Below are 14,002 nucleotides of genomic sequence, written 5' to 3' on the forward strand. Positions count from 1 at the left end.
ACCATCACAGATACATCGAAATAAAATACATTAATAACACAGATACAATCCATTCAGCTCATTTTATATGAGATATATCACTTGCTTACACAACAGAATAAGCTAATTCAGGCTGTTACTATACGGCTAGTGTTAGCACCAAGGCTAACCACCTTGGAATAATGCGTCAACTCTCTGTTCAAGTGTTTTTCCTGTTTTTACCATTCTCCTGACATTCTTACAACAGCGCCCCCTGTGGTCACACTTTAACTGTATTCAAATTCAAACAGAATACAGCTTAGGGCTTCTTTCCTCCGTGACTTGAATAATCTCATAGAAGAAAGTGGCATCAAATGGCAAGAATTAGAGGAAGAAAAGCAGCATTTCAGGGATAAGACCTGTAGTGTGTGTGTGTGTGTGTGTGTGCTGGAGTTTTTCGGGCCACATTTGCTCATCAAACCCAACAGAGACAAACAGAAATAACCACCTCTGTCATTTCTCAGAGCTAATTTTACCTCACCTCAGGATTGTTACGCAATGAAACACTCACACTCCCCTCAGAGCCCCTGCCTCTCACGAGCTCTCCAACACGCGAACATGATGAGGATACGGGGTGAGTAAGCATGACACTCGCTGACACTCCCGCCGTGTGGTAGAGGAGGCAACGCAGCTTCAACATGACAGGTTATCTGCAGGGCAGGTGGGAGTCAGGGGGAGGGTTGGATCCGGATCCAGAACCTGCTGATTAGCCGAACTCCGAGTGTAACAAATACCTAATATAATCTCTTATAATCTCCCTCTTTTCTTATTGGCAAAACGTAATGTATAAAACACTCAGGAAGAGCCATTTAGCCAAATAACGAACATGTTATACATATTTAAAAGCATGAATATTAGCAGTGATAGCAACAATATAATACTATTCTTGACTTAAATTATTAGCTTTATGTAGAGTGTTTAAGTGCATCTTATTATCCCCACTATAACTAAACAAAATGATTGCCTGTTGAATACCATAACATGTGGTTGAAAGCTCCAGAAAAAGCTAATGAAAGGACCATAAAAAGTCAAATAAGATTGACTCATTATGCACTGAAAAAAAATCTAATTCAATAACTAGATTAGTGCTGAAAATAAACCCAAAACCTTGTCAGTACACAGAGCGAGAGTTAGCGTTAGCCACTGCCGGTTACAAGCTAGCAAACAATATAAACAAATAAACCGTTCTTTTACGTCTGCTAGTCGCCGATTTTGGTCACAACAGATTCCTCATCTGGGTGTGGGTCTGGCTGACAAACATGAGGCTGAGTCGCTCCAATGTTTCCTCTAACACCAACCATCGTGATTCACACTGCTCCTTCACCTGTCACTAAAACCTCCTCCGTACAGAGAGCCAACGTTTGCGTTAGCATAGCGGCTAACACTGCGTTAGCCTCTGCCAGTTACAAGCTAACAAGCTAACAAACAACGTACGAATAACTAGCTTACCGTTCCGATACGTCGCTGATTCTGGTCACAGTAAACTCCTCAAAAACTCCCGAGTCTGACTGAGGCTTAAACATGTGGCAGAGTCTCTCTGATGAAATCTTTTTTGAAAGACTTGGATATCAACAGGATTTTGGATATGTGCAAATATGGCATCGCTGACTTTTAATCTGAGTTATTAGAGTCTACACAGCTGCATGTAAACGGAAATATTAGTGGAATATTCATTTTGATTAGCTATAGAAATATAGTCTTTTTCAGAATATGGGCAAAAACAGCCTATTTGTGCTTGGTAATTGGTGTGAACTGCAATTGCAGTGGGTAGATTTTCCCACCACCGGCCACAAGGGGCAGCAATGAGCCCATCTCGCACTTGAAAACAAACTTCAACAAGTGACAATGGTGAGATTTTCTTTCTTTATTATAAGTGTTTTCAAACTGTATTTTGTGTTTTACACGAGAAGACACTTTAAGGATGTAAACTAAGTCCTTCAGGAGTTGGCGGAGACCCAAAAACAGAGCTAAAAGAGAGGGAACATTAACTTAGATTCATCATGACGGGTCATGTGGAGTGGTTTTTGTTTGGAAATAAGCAAATGTTTGATATCACAATATTCACTTAAATGATACGTCAGTGTTCACACCTTGTTTCCGCTGACCCCAAATGGCCAAAAAAAATCAGTTATTACAGGTTTAAACTATCCACTGTGAGTTCGACAGTGTTATAGGAGTACAGCGCTACATCAGTGGAGCACTATTTGTAAGAACTTTTTGGGCAGCTTCAATTAATTTAAAATCAAAAGACCCTAAACTTGACGTCCAAATCTGACAAAATTACACCATCAGAATAAAAAGCAGCAAATCTTTACAAATGAGAAACTGGACCTGGGGAACATTTGGTATATTTTCTTTATAAATGAAGTTAAGTCCTGGAATTCAAAACTTTACTTCAGTAAAAGTACAAAAGTATGAGCTTCAAAATATCCTTAAAGTGAGAAAGGTACTCATTATGAACAGTGGCCCATTTCAGAATAATGTATATTATATTACTCGATTATAAATACTGATGCATGTGTACATCATTTTAATGTTGCAGCTATACTCTACTAATTTTAATTACTTTATATACTGTTGAGTAGCGTCTGAATTTACCTTAATTTTATTAATTTATCATAATTTTGTTGTTTTACATTTGTATTATTGTAGTATTTTGTATTTGTATTAATGTCAATGTGCAAAGTAACTAGTAACTTAAGTTATCAAATCAGTAAAAGTACAATATTTGCTTCTGAATTGTAACAGAGTAAAAGTATGAAGAAGTAGCCGACCTCAAGTACAGTATTTACTTTCCACCACTGTTAATGGTTAATGGTTATTGATTGATCATCAAAATAATTGCTGATTATTTTTCTGTCAATCACAAATCATCACAACTTTAATCAAAGCCCAACCCTAAAAGTCTCAACACTAGACCTGCTCAGTACAATATCCGCCAGTCTTCACATCTGTATCCCACACACACACACACACACACACACACACACACACATATATATATATATATATATTCCGAACACACCAGAAAGTGACAACATTGGCAAAACAGTAATAAGGCTATGTTATCAGTGAGGGCAGCTGCTGCTTCTCCAGCATGTCTATTGTCTTTAACTTATCACACACTCCCACACACGCACACACACACACACACACATACAGGGTTGGAGAGCAGAGCTCAACACAGCATGTAAAATAAAACACCAACATTACAGGTTGACAACTGAATCCACTCCACAGCACTGAACTTGCATTTTTATCCCCCACGGCTTGTGGAATAAATGTTCCTGTGAGGCAAACATTGCAGAGAGATCCTCTCTACCCACGCACAACCTGACAGAGACATTGAGTCCACTTTGCATCTACCCACTGTGGCACCCATATCCTCTTCACTCTCTCTCTCAATTTGTCCGCATGCTATTAGGGGCCACACATCCCCAATCTCTCTTATTTCTGCCTTTTGTTTCCATCACTAGACCAACCTCGTTAGATTAGCGGCAGATCAAGAGCAGCAGCATTATTCTCTGATTTCTCCCCTAAGCTGTGTGCCACTGTGATTAAAGCCAGAGGATGATGAGGGAGCTTAATTCCGACACATCAGCTTTTCCCTGATATTAGGGCCTGTTTGTCCCTAATTAGCCTCTGGGCAAAGAGGAGGAAGAAGAGGGGGGGGTGAGCCCAGAAGTGCTCCTGGGCTCATGCAACCCCATCCCCATGCAACCCTAACTATCTGACGGCTTGTCACAGCCACCACAGCTCTTAAAGAAGTGTGGTGGTGCAAAAAAAAGAAGAAGCCATGCACTGAGAAACTCAGGATTTAGATTTGGAGGCTAATTATAGATGCAGGAGATCTCCAAAGCAGCGTGCGTTTTGTTTTGGAGGGATGGAGCTGCATCCATCATCGCAGATGTGCGGAGCTCCATCCCTCCTTCTCCTGTGCGGCTGCAGGACGGGGTCAGGCTGCATGCAGGAGACTTATCATAGCGGATAATGTGACAGCGGCTTACTTGCCAAGCTCCTCGTACAGCTGGTATTCATCTGTAAAACGTGTACAAGTAGTCGTTGCCATGATGCTGCTGCCTGCCTGCCTCCTCCTCCTCGGACGGGTGCGGGTGCCGAGTCCGAAATGCACGGTGCGTCGCTGCGGACGGGGAGAACCTCGGGCTCAGTCTCCGCCCACCTCAGACCTCCGGACGGTTGAGTGGTTCAGCTGCAGCCCGGCACACACACACATACACACACACACTCTCTCTCTCTCTCTCTCTTCTCTCTCTTCTCTCTCTGACACACACACACGGTCCAGGCTCTCTCCGCGAGGAGGACGGAGTCTTTAAATACCACACAAAATGGTAACGTGAGCTCACCATATGACGTGTAATTTAAAAAAAAAAAAGGAAAAGAAATAAAGAACAAGTGAAATCAAAAGGCTGAGAGTGGCTGATTGAAGAGCGCGGGGGAGCGTGCGCAGCATTTGATTACACATTATTATAGATCACAAAATGAAGAGAAGCCCGCGGCCCATAATGAAATTACTTCACTTGTTACTTACTTGAGCTCAGTCTGTTTTTTAGGTTTTCAGGAGGAGGAACCTCAATGGATCAAAAACTCTCAATTCCTCTCAGTGATTTCAGTAATTGCTCCGGAGTCTTTGGCAGTCTGCAGCAGGGTTGTCTCTATTTCCCATTTATCAAATAAAAGGATCAATTAACATAATAGATTTAATTTGGACTGGGCCGGATTAACCTGAGTTCCCCCCACATACCCACCGACCGCCGTTTTCTGCAACAAGTCCTCCAACTTAAACAACCATATAGGTCGTTTTTTTGAAACCCGCAGCAGTGTCTCAACCGTTCCTAGGTTGCCATGGTTACCATAATAAACACAAGACTGTACTGAGTGTCGCTGCTGTTACTATAATAACGCTCATGGCTTGGTTAGGTTTAGGGGGGAAAAAAATCGTGATTTAGGTTAAAATAAGTACTCCCTCAACATTGGACGATCTTTGTTGTCATGGTTACAATTATAACAACAAACAATCATAGATACACAGAAACTGCCGGTTTCACACGGGAATCAAACAGCCTGTTATATTCATCCATCCACCACAACCGGCCACAACCTCCTCCTGACTCGGACATTGTCGCTTATTAAACTACGTCACCGCACTTTTCCTTTTGCTTCTGTCATAAATACTACTACCACTAGATGTCGCCTAGCAACAAAACGTAACTATGGGTCATAATAACCAGCTACACAAACGACCTATGGGCTCGTTTTTTACAGGACAGTCTCGTTTTGTTGCCTTCAACCATTAATACTTGCTGACAACTTGCGGAGCATTCAGGCTTGACGCAAAACACTTGATGGTGGAAAGTTTATCATAAAACTCTGTATGTGTAAAATGCAAATCCACAAGCGTAGAACTGAGATCAACAAATGATTTTTCGCTTCACAAAGAGAAAATTGATTCACAAATGTCTTTTTGAAAGTTGTAAATGTTTAGAAAATATTCACAAAAGCTTTTAATTTATTTTTAAATTAATTTAATGTATTCAGATGTTTTTATTCGTGGAATTTGTGTGTTTGCAATCCGTTTTATATTTGCAAGATATTTTTGTGAGTTGACAAATGTATTTTTTGTATTTGTGGAAGGTGTTTTGATATTTACAGATCAAACATTTAATCGCTGATTGTCACTCCTTACTGGTTACTCAAAGCAACTTTTCCAGTGCTTTCAACCACATCTCACAGTCCTCATCATGGGTTGAGTTTATTCAGTTGTCATCTTGTTATCAGTGTAAACTCTGTACTTTATTTATTCTTATATTAACGCTCCTTAAAAATAAAGTAAACTGCTTCATGTGGAAGACGTAGAATGACATTTGTTAAATGCAGCAACAATTTCCCCTAAAATTTAAAATACATCATAGTTTATCATAAACTCCATTCACTAGAAAAAGATAGTAAGTGGGCCTTTAGTGGAAGGAGGTCAATTTTTTCACTCATTTGCTTCCAAGGTCAAAAACTAATTGTTGACAAGCTTCTAATTGAACATTTGTTTTGTTGTTGAGGTGATAGATCCTGACATCAGGCGCTAAGACGAGTTTGAGTCAGGATCATTTTTACAGCTGTAGAATTGTCCATCTGATCATGTTACTTGACAGAAAAACAGACCTGCATTCATTAAAGTTGTAAGATTTAGACTTTAAAAATGCTCTAAAGGACCAAATTTAAGGCTGAAAATGTTTGTGATGACATGATTGATCACATCTAATCAGAGATATAGATTGACCCTAAATCTGCTGTGCATCCTTACTGTTCATCTAGTGGTTTGTTATTCTGAACATTTAGAGTTTATATTATATATATATATATATATATATATTTCATTTTATTTGTGTTAAATGTTTAAATCTCAGTAATAATTAACACAGGAAATGAACGACATCTAATATATTTATAAATGTATAAATATATAAACAGGACTGAAATAACAGGAAACTGGCTGAAATGGAAACAAAGTTCTGCTGCTAAAATCAGTGTCAGATTTTCTCTTATTTGTTTGCTCCTTGATAAATTTAAATATGCCCCAACAAAAGGAGAAGAAAAAAGTCCTTTAAAATGTTTAGATGCAAATTACTCTTCTTAATTATGCAGCTACATCCTACACATAATAATAATATTTATTAATATTAATATTAATAATATTTATTAATATTATTATTATTGTTCTCATACAGAAACCAGAGGTGTGATCTGCTGTTTCTGTGCTCTGAGACACTGAGAAAGATGAAAATGAAATTGACGCCTAATAACAATGAGCGATGACTAAACTGTTTGGAAACTGGTCTGAGAATAAAAAGAAGAACAAGAACAGAATCACCCAGTGGTGCAGACAAACATAAAGGCACTGTCGAGTTATTAAATTCAAACATATTTATGAGGTTTCATTCTGTCAGAACATCAGATAAATGTTTGATATAACGACAGGTCACAGTGCGTGCCCCCCCCCCTCCAGCTCCAGCTCCGCTCTCACAGTTAAGGACAAACCTGGGACACAGCAGAGCGGCAGGTAAACGTTGACTTTATTACAACCGGTTCTGTGAGGAAACTGGGATTCAGTTCATATTTGGCAGAGGTTTTTGGCTGAGTCTCAGAACTGTACCGCGCTGGGGGGGATGTCAAACATGGAGGGGTCGAACTGCTGCCCTTTGAACGGTGAGCCCTCGGCGTCCCAGCCCTTCTTCAGCATGTCGTGCACTTTCTGTGGAGAGACACGGAGACAGAGGTTAAACATGCACCGCTCACGCTGATAAGGACCACAGTGCCATCTAGGGGTGAGTCAGAAGCACCTGGGCCCAGTGTTTCTGCCCCTGTCGACTCTTCTGTCTGTCTGTCTGTCTGTCTGTCTGTCTGTCTGTCTGTCTGTCTGTCTGTCTGTCTCTGCTCCTCAGTGTCTTTGTATGTTTGAGTTCATGCAGCCCACATCTCCTCACACATCACACCGCTGAATGTACTGATGTCTACACCTCATGGTTTTCCTCAGTTTCTTTGTGTTAGTTGCATCAATTATTGTAAATAAATTTATTATTATTTCCCTCAGAAAATAAAAAAAGGCAGATTGTTTTCAGGTTGTCCGTCCTGTTCTCGTGGACACGATATCTCTGTAACGCCTTGAGGGAACTTTTGGCACAAACATTCACCAGGACGCAAGGATGAACTGATTACATCTCGGTGGCCAAAGGTCAAAGGTCACGATGACCACACAAAATATGGTTTTGGCCTTGTAAATGCAATATCTGGAGAACACAAAAAGTGTTTTGGCGGAGGCATTGAACCGTGAGGAGGTAAGTCTAGTTTTTTTTGGGTACTCTGTTCTTTTTTTTTTTTTTTTGGGCTTTTTGTGCCTTTAATGGACAGGACAGTAGAGAGACAGGAAATGGGGAGGCAGAGAGAGGGAGAATGACACGCAGGAAAGGGCCGTCCGAAGCGGGAGTCAAACCGGGGGCCAGCTGCAGCGAGGACTGTCGCCTCTATATATGGGGCGCTTGCGTAACCCACTGCGCTACGTGACGCCCCGGGTACTCGGTTCTTGACATTTTGGACCTGGTTCTAATTTGGAACCGTGTTTCGATCTCCAACCCAAACTATAAACACGTTTTCTTCCTGACGTTTTTGAACAGCATGTCATGAAATCATCACTTCTTTACATTTACATAGAGTTGTGTCCTCACCATTTCATGACTCTGCGGTTTGCCCTGCAGCTTTTGATGGTAGTCGAACGTGAGTCTGTCCAGGACGGCGTGCTCCTCGTCGTCCACGGACGCCATGGAGCGCTCGCGGTTAATTTGGTTTATGTCGATCTCTTTCTCTCCTTTCAGCACCGCGTTCCACCAAACCTCGGAGGTCTTGTTGAGTGACAGCTGGAAGTCAAACACGGTTTAGAAAGTGAAACTGAAAAGTTGTTTGTTGTTGGAGGGAAATTACGATGTGAGCGACATGTTTACTCACAACCACGCAGCTCCCAGGTTCCAGGCTCCACAGAGAGTTTTCAGTGTTGATCTTGTGTGTGAATTCTCCCTCCATCAGTGTTTTCTCTTCGGCGCCGTCCCTCACACACACTCGCATGCCGCTGGTCTGCAGACTGACACTGACCTGAGCGCCGCCAACGCAACAACAACAAAAAAGAAGGAGACACAGTTTCAACGAGTGAACTGAGAACAGGAGTCCTGGTGTGTCAGGTGGTTGAATGACTGTGTTTACCTGTCTGCCCTTTACAACTGTCTTGGGCACAGACACACGAACCTCCACATCAGTGTAGTCCTGAGACCAGCTGTAGTTTTCCCTCACTGCCCCGTTGTAACTGTCGGGATCAGCCTGAAACGTCACCTGTCGCCTGAAGCACAACGTGTACACAGAGACAAACAGCGTCTGAAGTGACACATGGATCTGCGGCTCAAAGTGTCTCAAATCTATTGAGACAGACACACACATCCAAAAAAAAAAACTTCCACAGGTGTCGGAACAAAAATCAAACTAAAGGCAAGAATCAGAATAAAGATCGTCACACCAGCGACTTTAACTGAGCAGCAGCAGGATCAGATCAGACCTCTCTACGTGAGCAGGGTGCAGTGATGATAGAACAGGATGTTACTCACTCTGCTGCTGAGTTTGTGCTGGCTGCAGCTGCCTGCTCTCCCTCAGCTGACTGTCCTGGACCCCCGCTGCTGCCGCCGCTGCCGTCAGGCTGGGGGCTGACGGTCGCCTCTGAGGCTGCAGGAGCTGAAACATCTCCAGCGTCCAGGGGGGAGCTCTCCACCTGTGCTGCCTCTGTGCTCGGCTCCTGCGGCTGCTCGCGAGGCTCCGTGGCGACTTCCAGCTCCTGAACTGCCGGAGGAACACATCTACTCTCCTCTCTCTTTTGTCTCTCGCTCAGCTGTCTCTCTCTGTCGTGCTCTGCCACCTTCTCAAACAGCTTAAATGTCTGAGGGGGGGAACGTGAGATTATCCATTTAACTAATTAGGAAGAGTTGAAATACACAAGGATTAATAACAGAGGCCAGTCCACAGGTGGAGAAAGTGCAGGAGCATTTATCAGCCTCTACACAAGATAAACTGACTGACTTACAAGTCTGATGTCTTCTGGAATAAAGCCAAACTACCTACAGTTTATTTTACATACAGGTGATCTACAATCCAGCTTCAAGCCTTCATTTAGGACATTGTGTCAGGACTCTGAGGACAGTATTACGTTGTACCGACCAGGGAACATTGTGTTTTGCCATTACTGTCAGAGCTGAGGTTAAAACCACCTCACAATCTGTTATAAAAGAAGAATAAAATGTTGTTTATATTCTCTGATCAAAAAGCCATTACAAAATACTAGCTTCAGAAAAACTGTCCTACTCCTGGACTCTTTATCAATATTGTCAAACATCTGCATGCCCCTCCAAAAACAACTGAGAGAAAAACAAAAACGGTGTTTATTTAACCAATGAGACAGATCCTTATTGATCATCCCTCATATCTGTTTGCTCCCCTTTTTCCCTTACTGCTATATGTCCGTCCCCTGCCTGTTGTTTTCATAACATGAAAAATGTTCATAAATAAAAAGTTTTTTAAAATTGTCTCTGATCACTGTCACGTCTGTATTTTCAGTTTTTGTTCTTGTGTATTTGGCTTTTTAATTTGTATTTTGGGATTGAGATTGTTAATATAAAATATAATCAACAAATTAATTATGATTATTATTAGTATTATTATTATAGGTCTAGAGACCCAGCAGGATATAAAGTAGTTACAACTGGATCCAGCTGCAACACAAAAGTAATTCTACACATAAATGTATAGTAACTACTTATAGTGATCCAACTATTTTGGTGCCAATATTGTGAATGCATGAATTTTACTTGCAGGAACACACCGTGGTGATTCTATTACTACATAGCTCAGATATCTATGGCAGCACAGATCCACACACTGTAATTTTATAGGGCTCCATAACTTCAGCCTCTCTTCGCCAGGGCTGCAATGACACTGACAATATTCGTCTAACGTGTTGACAAACTTCACCTTTAGCACCATCTTCTCCGCCACACCGGGAGGGAAGCCCATCTTGTCGTTGGGACCTGACAGGTGACGATAAAAGTCCGTTTTCCGGTACAAGAACCCGAAATAGACCTGAAGAAAGTCCTGGATGTTTCCAACATGCTGCAGGATTCCCAGCAGAGCGTTGTCGTACATCTCTGTCATCTCCAGCGGCGACGCCATTGTGGCTTTTACCGTTTGAACCGACCGTTAAAGTCTTTCAACCGACAATTTACTCACGAAATTAAAAAAAAACGTGTGTCAAGAAATATAAGTTAGAAACAAGTAGGGCTCGCTGGGTAAGGTTTCTTAACGTCTGTGTTCCTCCTTCCAGAACAATAATTATACATCCGGTCCTGTATTTTCAAAATAAGTGTACAACAATTAAAAATACGTAACTTTGATAAAATCGATGGCACACAAAAATTGAAAAACTATTTATAACGATAAAATAACGTATCACGTATGTTTTATAAGCGCAAATGATTATACTAACCCAATTATTGAACGCTTGTCTTTCAATAAACTATTTTATTTTTCCCCATCCGGTTGGTACATGCCATCAGTCGTCCGGTGGAAACAGATATCTAATTACCGAACAAACAGTCCCAGTTTGTAGACGCAATTTCCATGAAAAAATAAACATTCTGTCATTTTTGCGGGTGGTAAATCATCGCAATGCTCAAAAAGAGTTAATTATATTTAAAAACTACGGCGGCACTGGAAAATAAACAAATTAGAGATTAGCGTTAGCTCTTGTAGCATAGTGCGCTAACAAACATTCAGAAAACATGGCGGTGTCCTTGAGCAACGCTGGTGTGGTGAGGCTACTGGTAAGGAAAATTATATTAAAGTTTAATGTTTAAAACAATTCTGGCAAATCATATTGACACATGACATATAGTATGGTTAATTAAACGGCATAATTTCAGTTTAATGTTCCGTTTATCTAGCAGCTTCAGTTTCAAGCGTAGCTGTTAACTGAAAATGTTTTTGAGCTGCTCCTTGTCAACAGCACTGTGTGAACTCAATCACAAATGTTCTTTATGTGTTTAACTGCGCAGTATGTGCATGAAACATTATGTGCAAATTATAATGTTTGTGTTGATACAGCCAGAGCGTTATAACCAATTAATACAAAAGAGAGAGTGAATAAATAAAACAGGAAAAGACACAAATACATTGAAACAATCCATACCATATTTAACATAATAATGTGTTTTCAAAGCCATCTTAATTTTAAGGTCTACTTTTATGATGCCTATAATTTTAAACCTTTTCTGACTCTTAATTAAGCCTTTAAAAACCTTCTGTTCTCAGCGCTCATTGTAGTAATCTGGTGCTTTCTCCTCTCATGATGTTTCCTCTGGTTTCCCCCACAGAGTGTCTTACCCAGGGCCGGGTCATTATGCAGCTCCTCTGGAAGCAGAGGCCTCCACGTGACTGCAGTGTGCTGCAAGGTAAACACTGTTTCTCTACACATCATCACAGTTCTTAACCAGGCTTTTATAATATATGTGTCTTTACCATCTTAAAACTGCAGTGAGAGGTTTTGCAGACACAGGATTTCTGTGGGGACAAATCCTCCCATTCACAACGTACGTACCCAAAACTGAGCAGGGAAATTCAGTTTATTAGGGATTTCTATTAGGGTGGAGATAAACACGAGTGAGGAATAGTCTCAGCGCCTGTTCTCTCGTCTTGTCATCAGTTTGTTTCGAGATCTTGTTAAAGTCTGAAGACATTGCGACTGTTTTTCCTGACGTTCAGTTTCTTTCTCTCTCTGCCTTCAGAATCGAGCAGCTCGTATCCGAGTGGGGAAAGGAGACCGACCTTTGACCTATGAGCAAGCACTTCACCCTCATCACATTGGCCACCGCAAAGGATGGCTTTCACAGCATACCAGTGAGTAGTAGCTTTAACACACTCCCTACGTTTATTAAAAAATGTTTGTTCATACATGCCGTGTATCATCGATCATCACATAAATATCCTGTCTGGATACCCTACTTACCACCAGGTAACCTGAAAGGAGAGGAGGGGGCGGCTGAGCGGACCGTAGAGGACGTGTTCATCAGGAGATTCATGTTCGGGACCTTCCACAATTGCTTGGCCAATGAGATTGTGATCAAAAGGCGCGGCAACATGCTCATCGTGTGCGCTCTGATGATACAGAAACTCCCTCCTGTTAAGTTTTACTTCTTAATAGGTTACACAGAGTCGATACTGTCGCACCTCTACAAATGTCCCGTCAAGTTAGAGATCCAGACGCTGTACGAGAAAGTTGTGTACAAGTACCTCTGATGGAGCTGTGGTAATACTGTACTGCGTGTTTCCTGTGTGTAGACACAGTTCACCTGCAGCTGGAGTTCATAATAGAAAATTATGACTTTGTTCCCATCTCCATTCCTGCTCACTGAGTGATGCCACTTTCTTTTCATTTTACCCAGAATTAACTTTTTTTGTGAAACAAACTCTCAGAATTAAAGAAAATCAAATCATTCATGAAATTGTTTAATAAACTATGTGAATATATCAGGTCCAGTTCACTTTGTTTAAATCTGCTCTGTTGTCTGTACATATGAAGATGTCATCATCAAGGTTTGTACAACAGGGGGAATCTGAGCAGAGGACTGTTTCATACAGGAAGATTATCATTGTTATTCTTAATATTATAAATATTGACCAATTAAAGGGGCACTCACACAGACATAATGTCTTCTGTGGCTCTGAAGGAAAGAATAACCCTGGTTATTATCTGGCTTATCTCATCCTGAGCTGGACACGTCTCAGTTTTAATCCGTAACTAAGGAAACCTTTTAAGCAATTTTGTGCAACACCCTTAAATAACTCCCTCAGCAAAGGAGAAATTAAACCTTAAGTGTCGTACTTAAGTAAAAAAATTAAGTTGTTTTGTGCAGCCGGCTCCTGAAATTTAAGATTGAGGAGAAAACCTTAAACACTAGAGTGAACATTTGAAGGAAACCTTAAGGAGAAGACTTCAGGATGTTTTGTACTGGAATACTAGAAATATCCAAATGAGCAGTTCCATTGAAATGCTTCTTCTGATTTATCTTTAATCAGTTTCATCACAGTGCAAATAAATTCACATTTAAGGCACGTGCACCTCATCAGTGCAGATAACAAGGCACACAGATTAAACTTCCATTTCCAACGTTACCATGAAAGATTTCCCTTGATGAATCCTCCCAAAAACACACACTCCACTTCTTCCCCCCTTTCATAATGTTATCATTAATACTCAGTGCAAAACATTGTCACAAACACACGTCAGGATTAAAAGTTTAAAACGCTGAGTCCACTTTCTAATTGGACAAAAAAATACAACAAGTCCAATTACTTCTTGTCGGCTCAACTTGTTTCACTGAAAGTGCTA

At 41.0% G+C, this 14,002-nt stretch overlaps 3 protein-coding genes across 4 annotated transcripts in view; 1 reads left to right on the top strand and 2 right to left on the bottom strand.

Moving 5' to 3' along the window:
* camk2b (calcium/calmodulin dependent protein kinase II beta) overlaps window positions 1-4,127 on the bottom strand; it is a 48,873-nt gene extending 44,746 nt beyond the window's left edge. For both annotated transcript variants that reach the window (XM_022769569.1, XM_022769568.1), the window contains exon 1: window positions 4,026-4,127. In XM_022769569.1, coding sequence (XP_022625290.1) covers window positions 4,026-4,087 — 62 coding nt within the window. In that variant the 5' untranslated portion in view covers window positions 4,088-4,127. The remainder of the gene's footprint in view (window positions 1-4,025) is intronic.
* Window positions 4,128-7,085: 2,958 nt separating this feature from the next.
* On the bottom strand, window positions 7,086-10,931 carry nudcd3 (NudC domain containing 3). Its single transcript, XM_022769562.1, has 6 exons — window positions 10,591-10,931; window positions 9,177-9,502; window positions 8,782-8,914; window positions 8,530-8,673; window positions 8,253-8,441; window positions 7,086-7,282 (listed from the first exon to the last, which is right to left on the bottom strand). The coding sequence occupies exons 1-6, from the start codon at window positions 10,786-10,788 to the stop codon at window positions 7,172-7,174; spliced, it is 1,101 nt and encodes a 366-aa protein (XP_022625283.1). The 5' UTR covers window positions 10,789-10,931; the 3' UTR covers window positions 7,086-7,171.
* Window positions 10,932-11,192: 261 nt separating this feature from the next.
* Window positions 11,193-13,995, top strand: mrps24 (mitochondrial ribosomal protein S24). Its single transcript, XM_022769552.1, has 4 exons — window positions 11,193-11,438; window positions 11,988-12,065; window positions 12,399-12,510; window positions 12,626-13,995. The coding sequence occupies exons 1-4, from the start codon at window positions 11,397-11,399 to the stop codon at window positions 12,907-12,909; spliced, it is 516 nt and encodes a 171-aa protein (XP_022625273.1). The 5' UTR covers window positions 11,193-11,396; the 3' UTR covers window positions 12,910-13,995.
* The last annotated feature ends 7 nt before the right edge of the window (window positions 13,996-14,002 follow it).

The sequence above is a fragment of the Seriola dumerili genome, unplaced genomic scaffold, assembly GCF_002260705.1.
Source record: "Seriola dumerili isolate Sdu_G_001 unplaced genomic scaffold, Sdu_1.0 BDQW01003649.1, whole genome shotgun sequence".
Classification (NCBI taxonomy): Eukaryota; Metazoa; Chordata; class Actinopteri; order Carangiformes; family Carangidae; genus Seriola; species Seriola dumerili.

Coding starts and splice junctions, on each gene's coding strand:
- mrps24 (XM_022769552.1), top strand. CDS start 11,397: ATGGCGGTGTCCTTGAGCAACGCTGGTGTGGTGAGGCTACTG. Junction 11,439..11,987: donor CTGGTGTGGTGAGGCTACTG/GTAAGGAAAATT, acceptor TTTCCCCCACAG/AGTGTCTTACCCAGGGCCGG. Junction 12,066..12,398: donor TGACTGCAGTGTGCTGCAAG/GTAAACACTGTT, acceptor CTCTGCCTTCAG/AATCGAGCAGCTCGTATCCG.
- nudcd3 (XM_022769562.1), bottom strand. CDS start 10,788: ATGGCGTCGCCGCTGGAGATGACAGAGATGTACGACAACGCTCTGCTG. Junction 8,442..8,529: donor AACCTGGGAGCTGCGTGGTT/GTGAGTAAACAT, acceptor TTTGACTTCCAG/CTGTCACTCAACAAGACCTC. Junction 7,283..8,252: donor AACCGCAGAGTCATGAAATG/GTGAGGACACAA, acceptor GTCTCTCCACAG/AAAGTGCACGACATGCTGAA.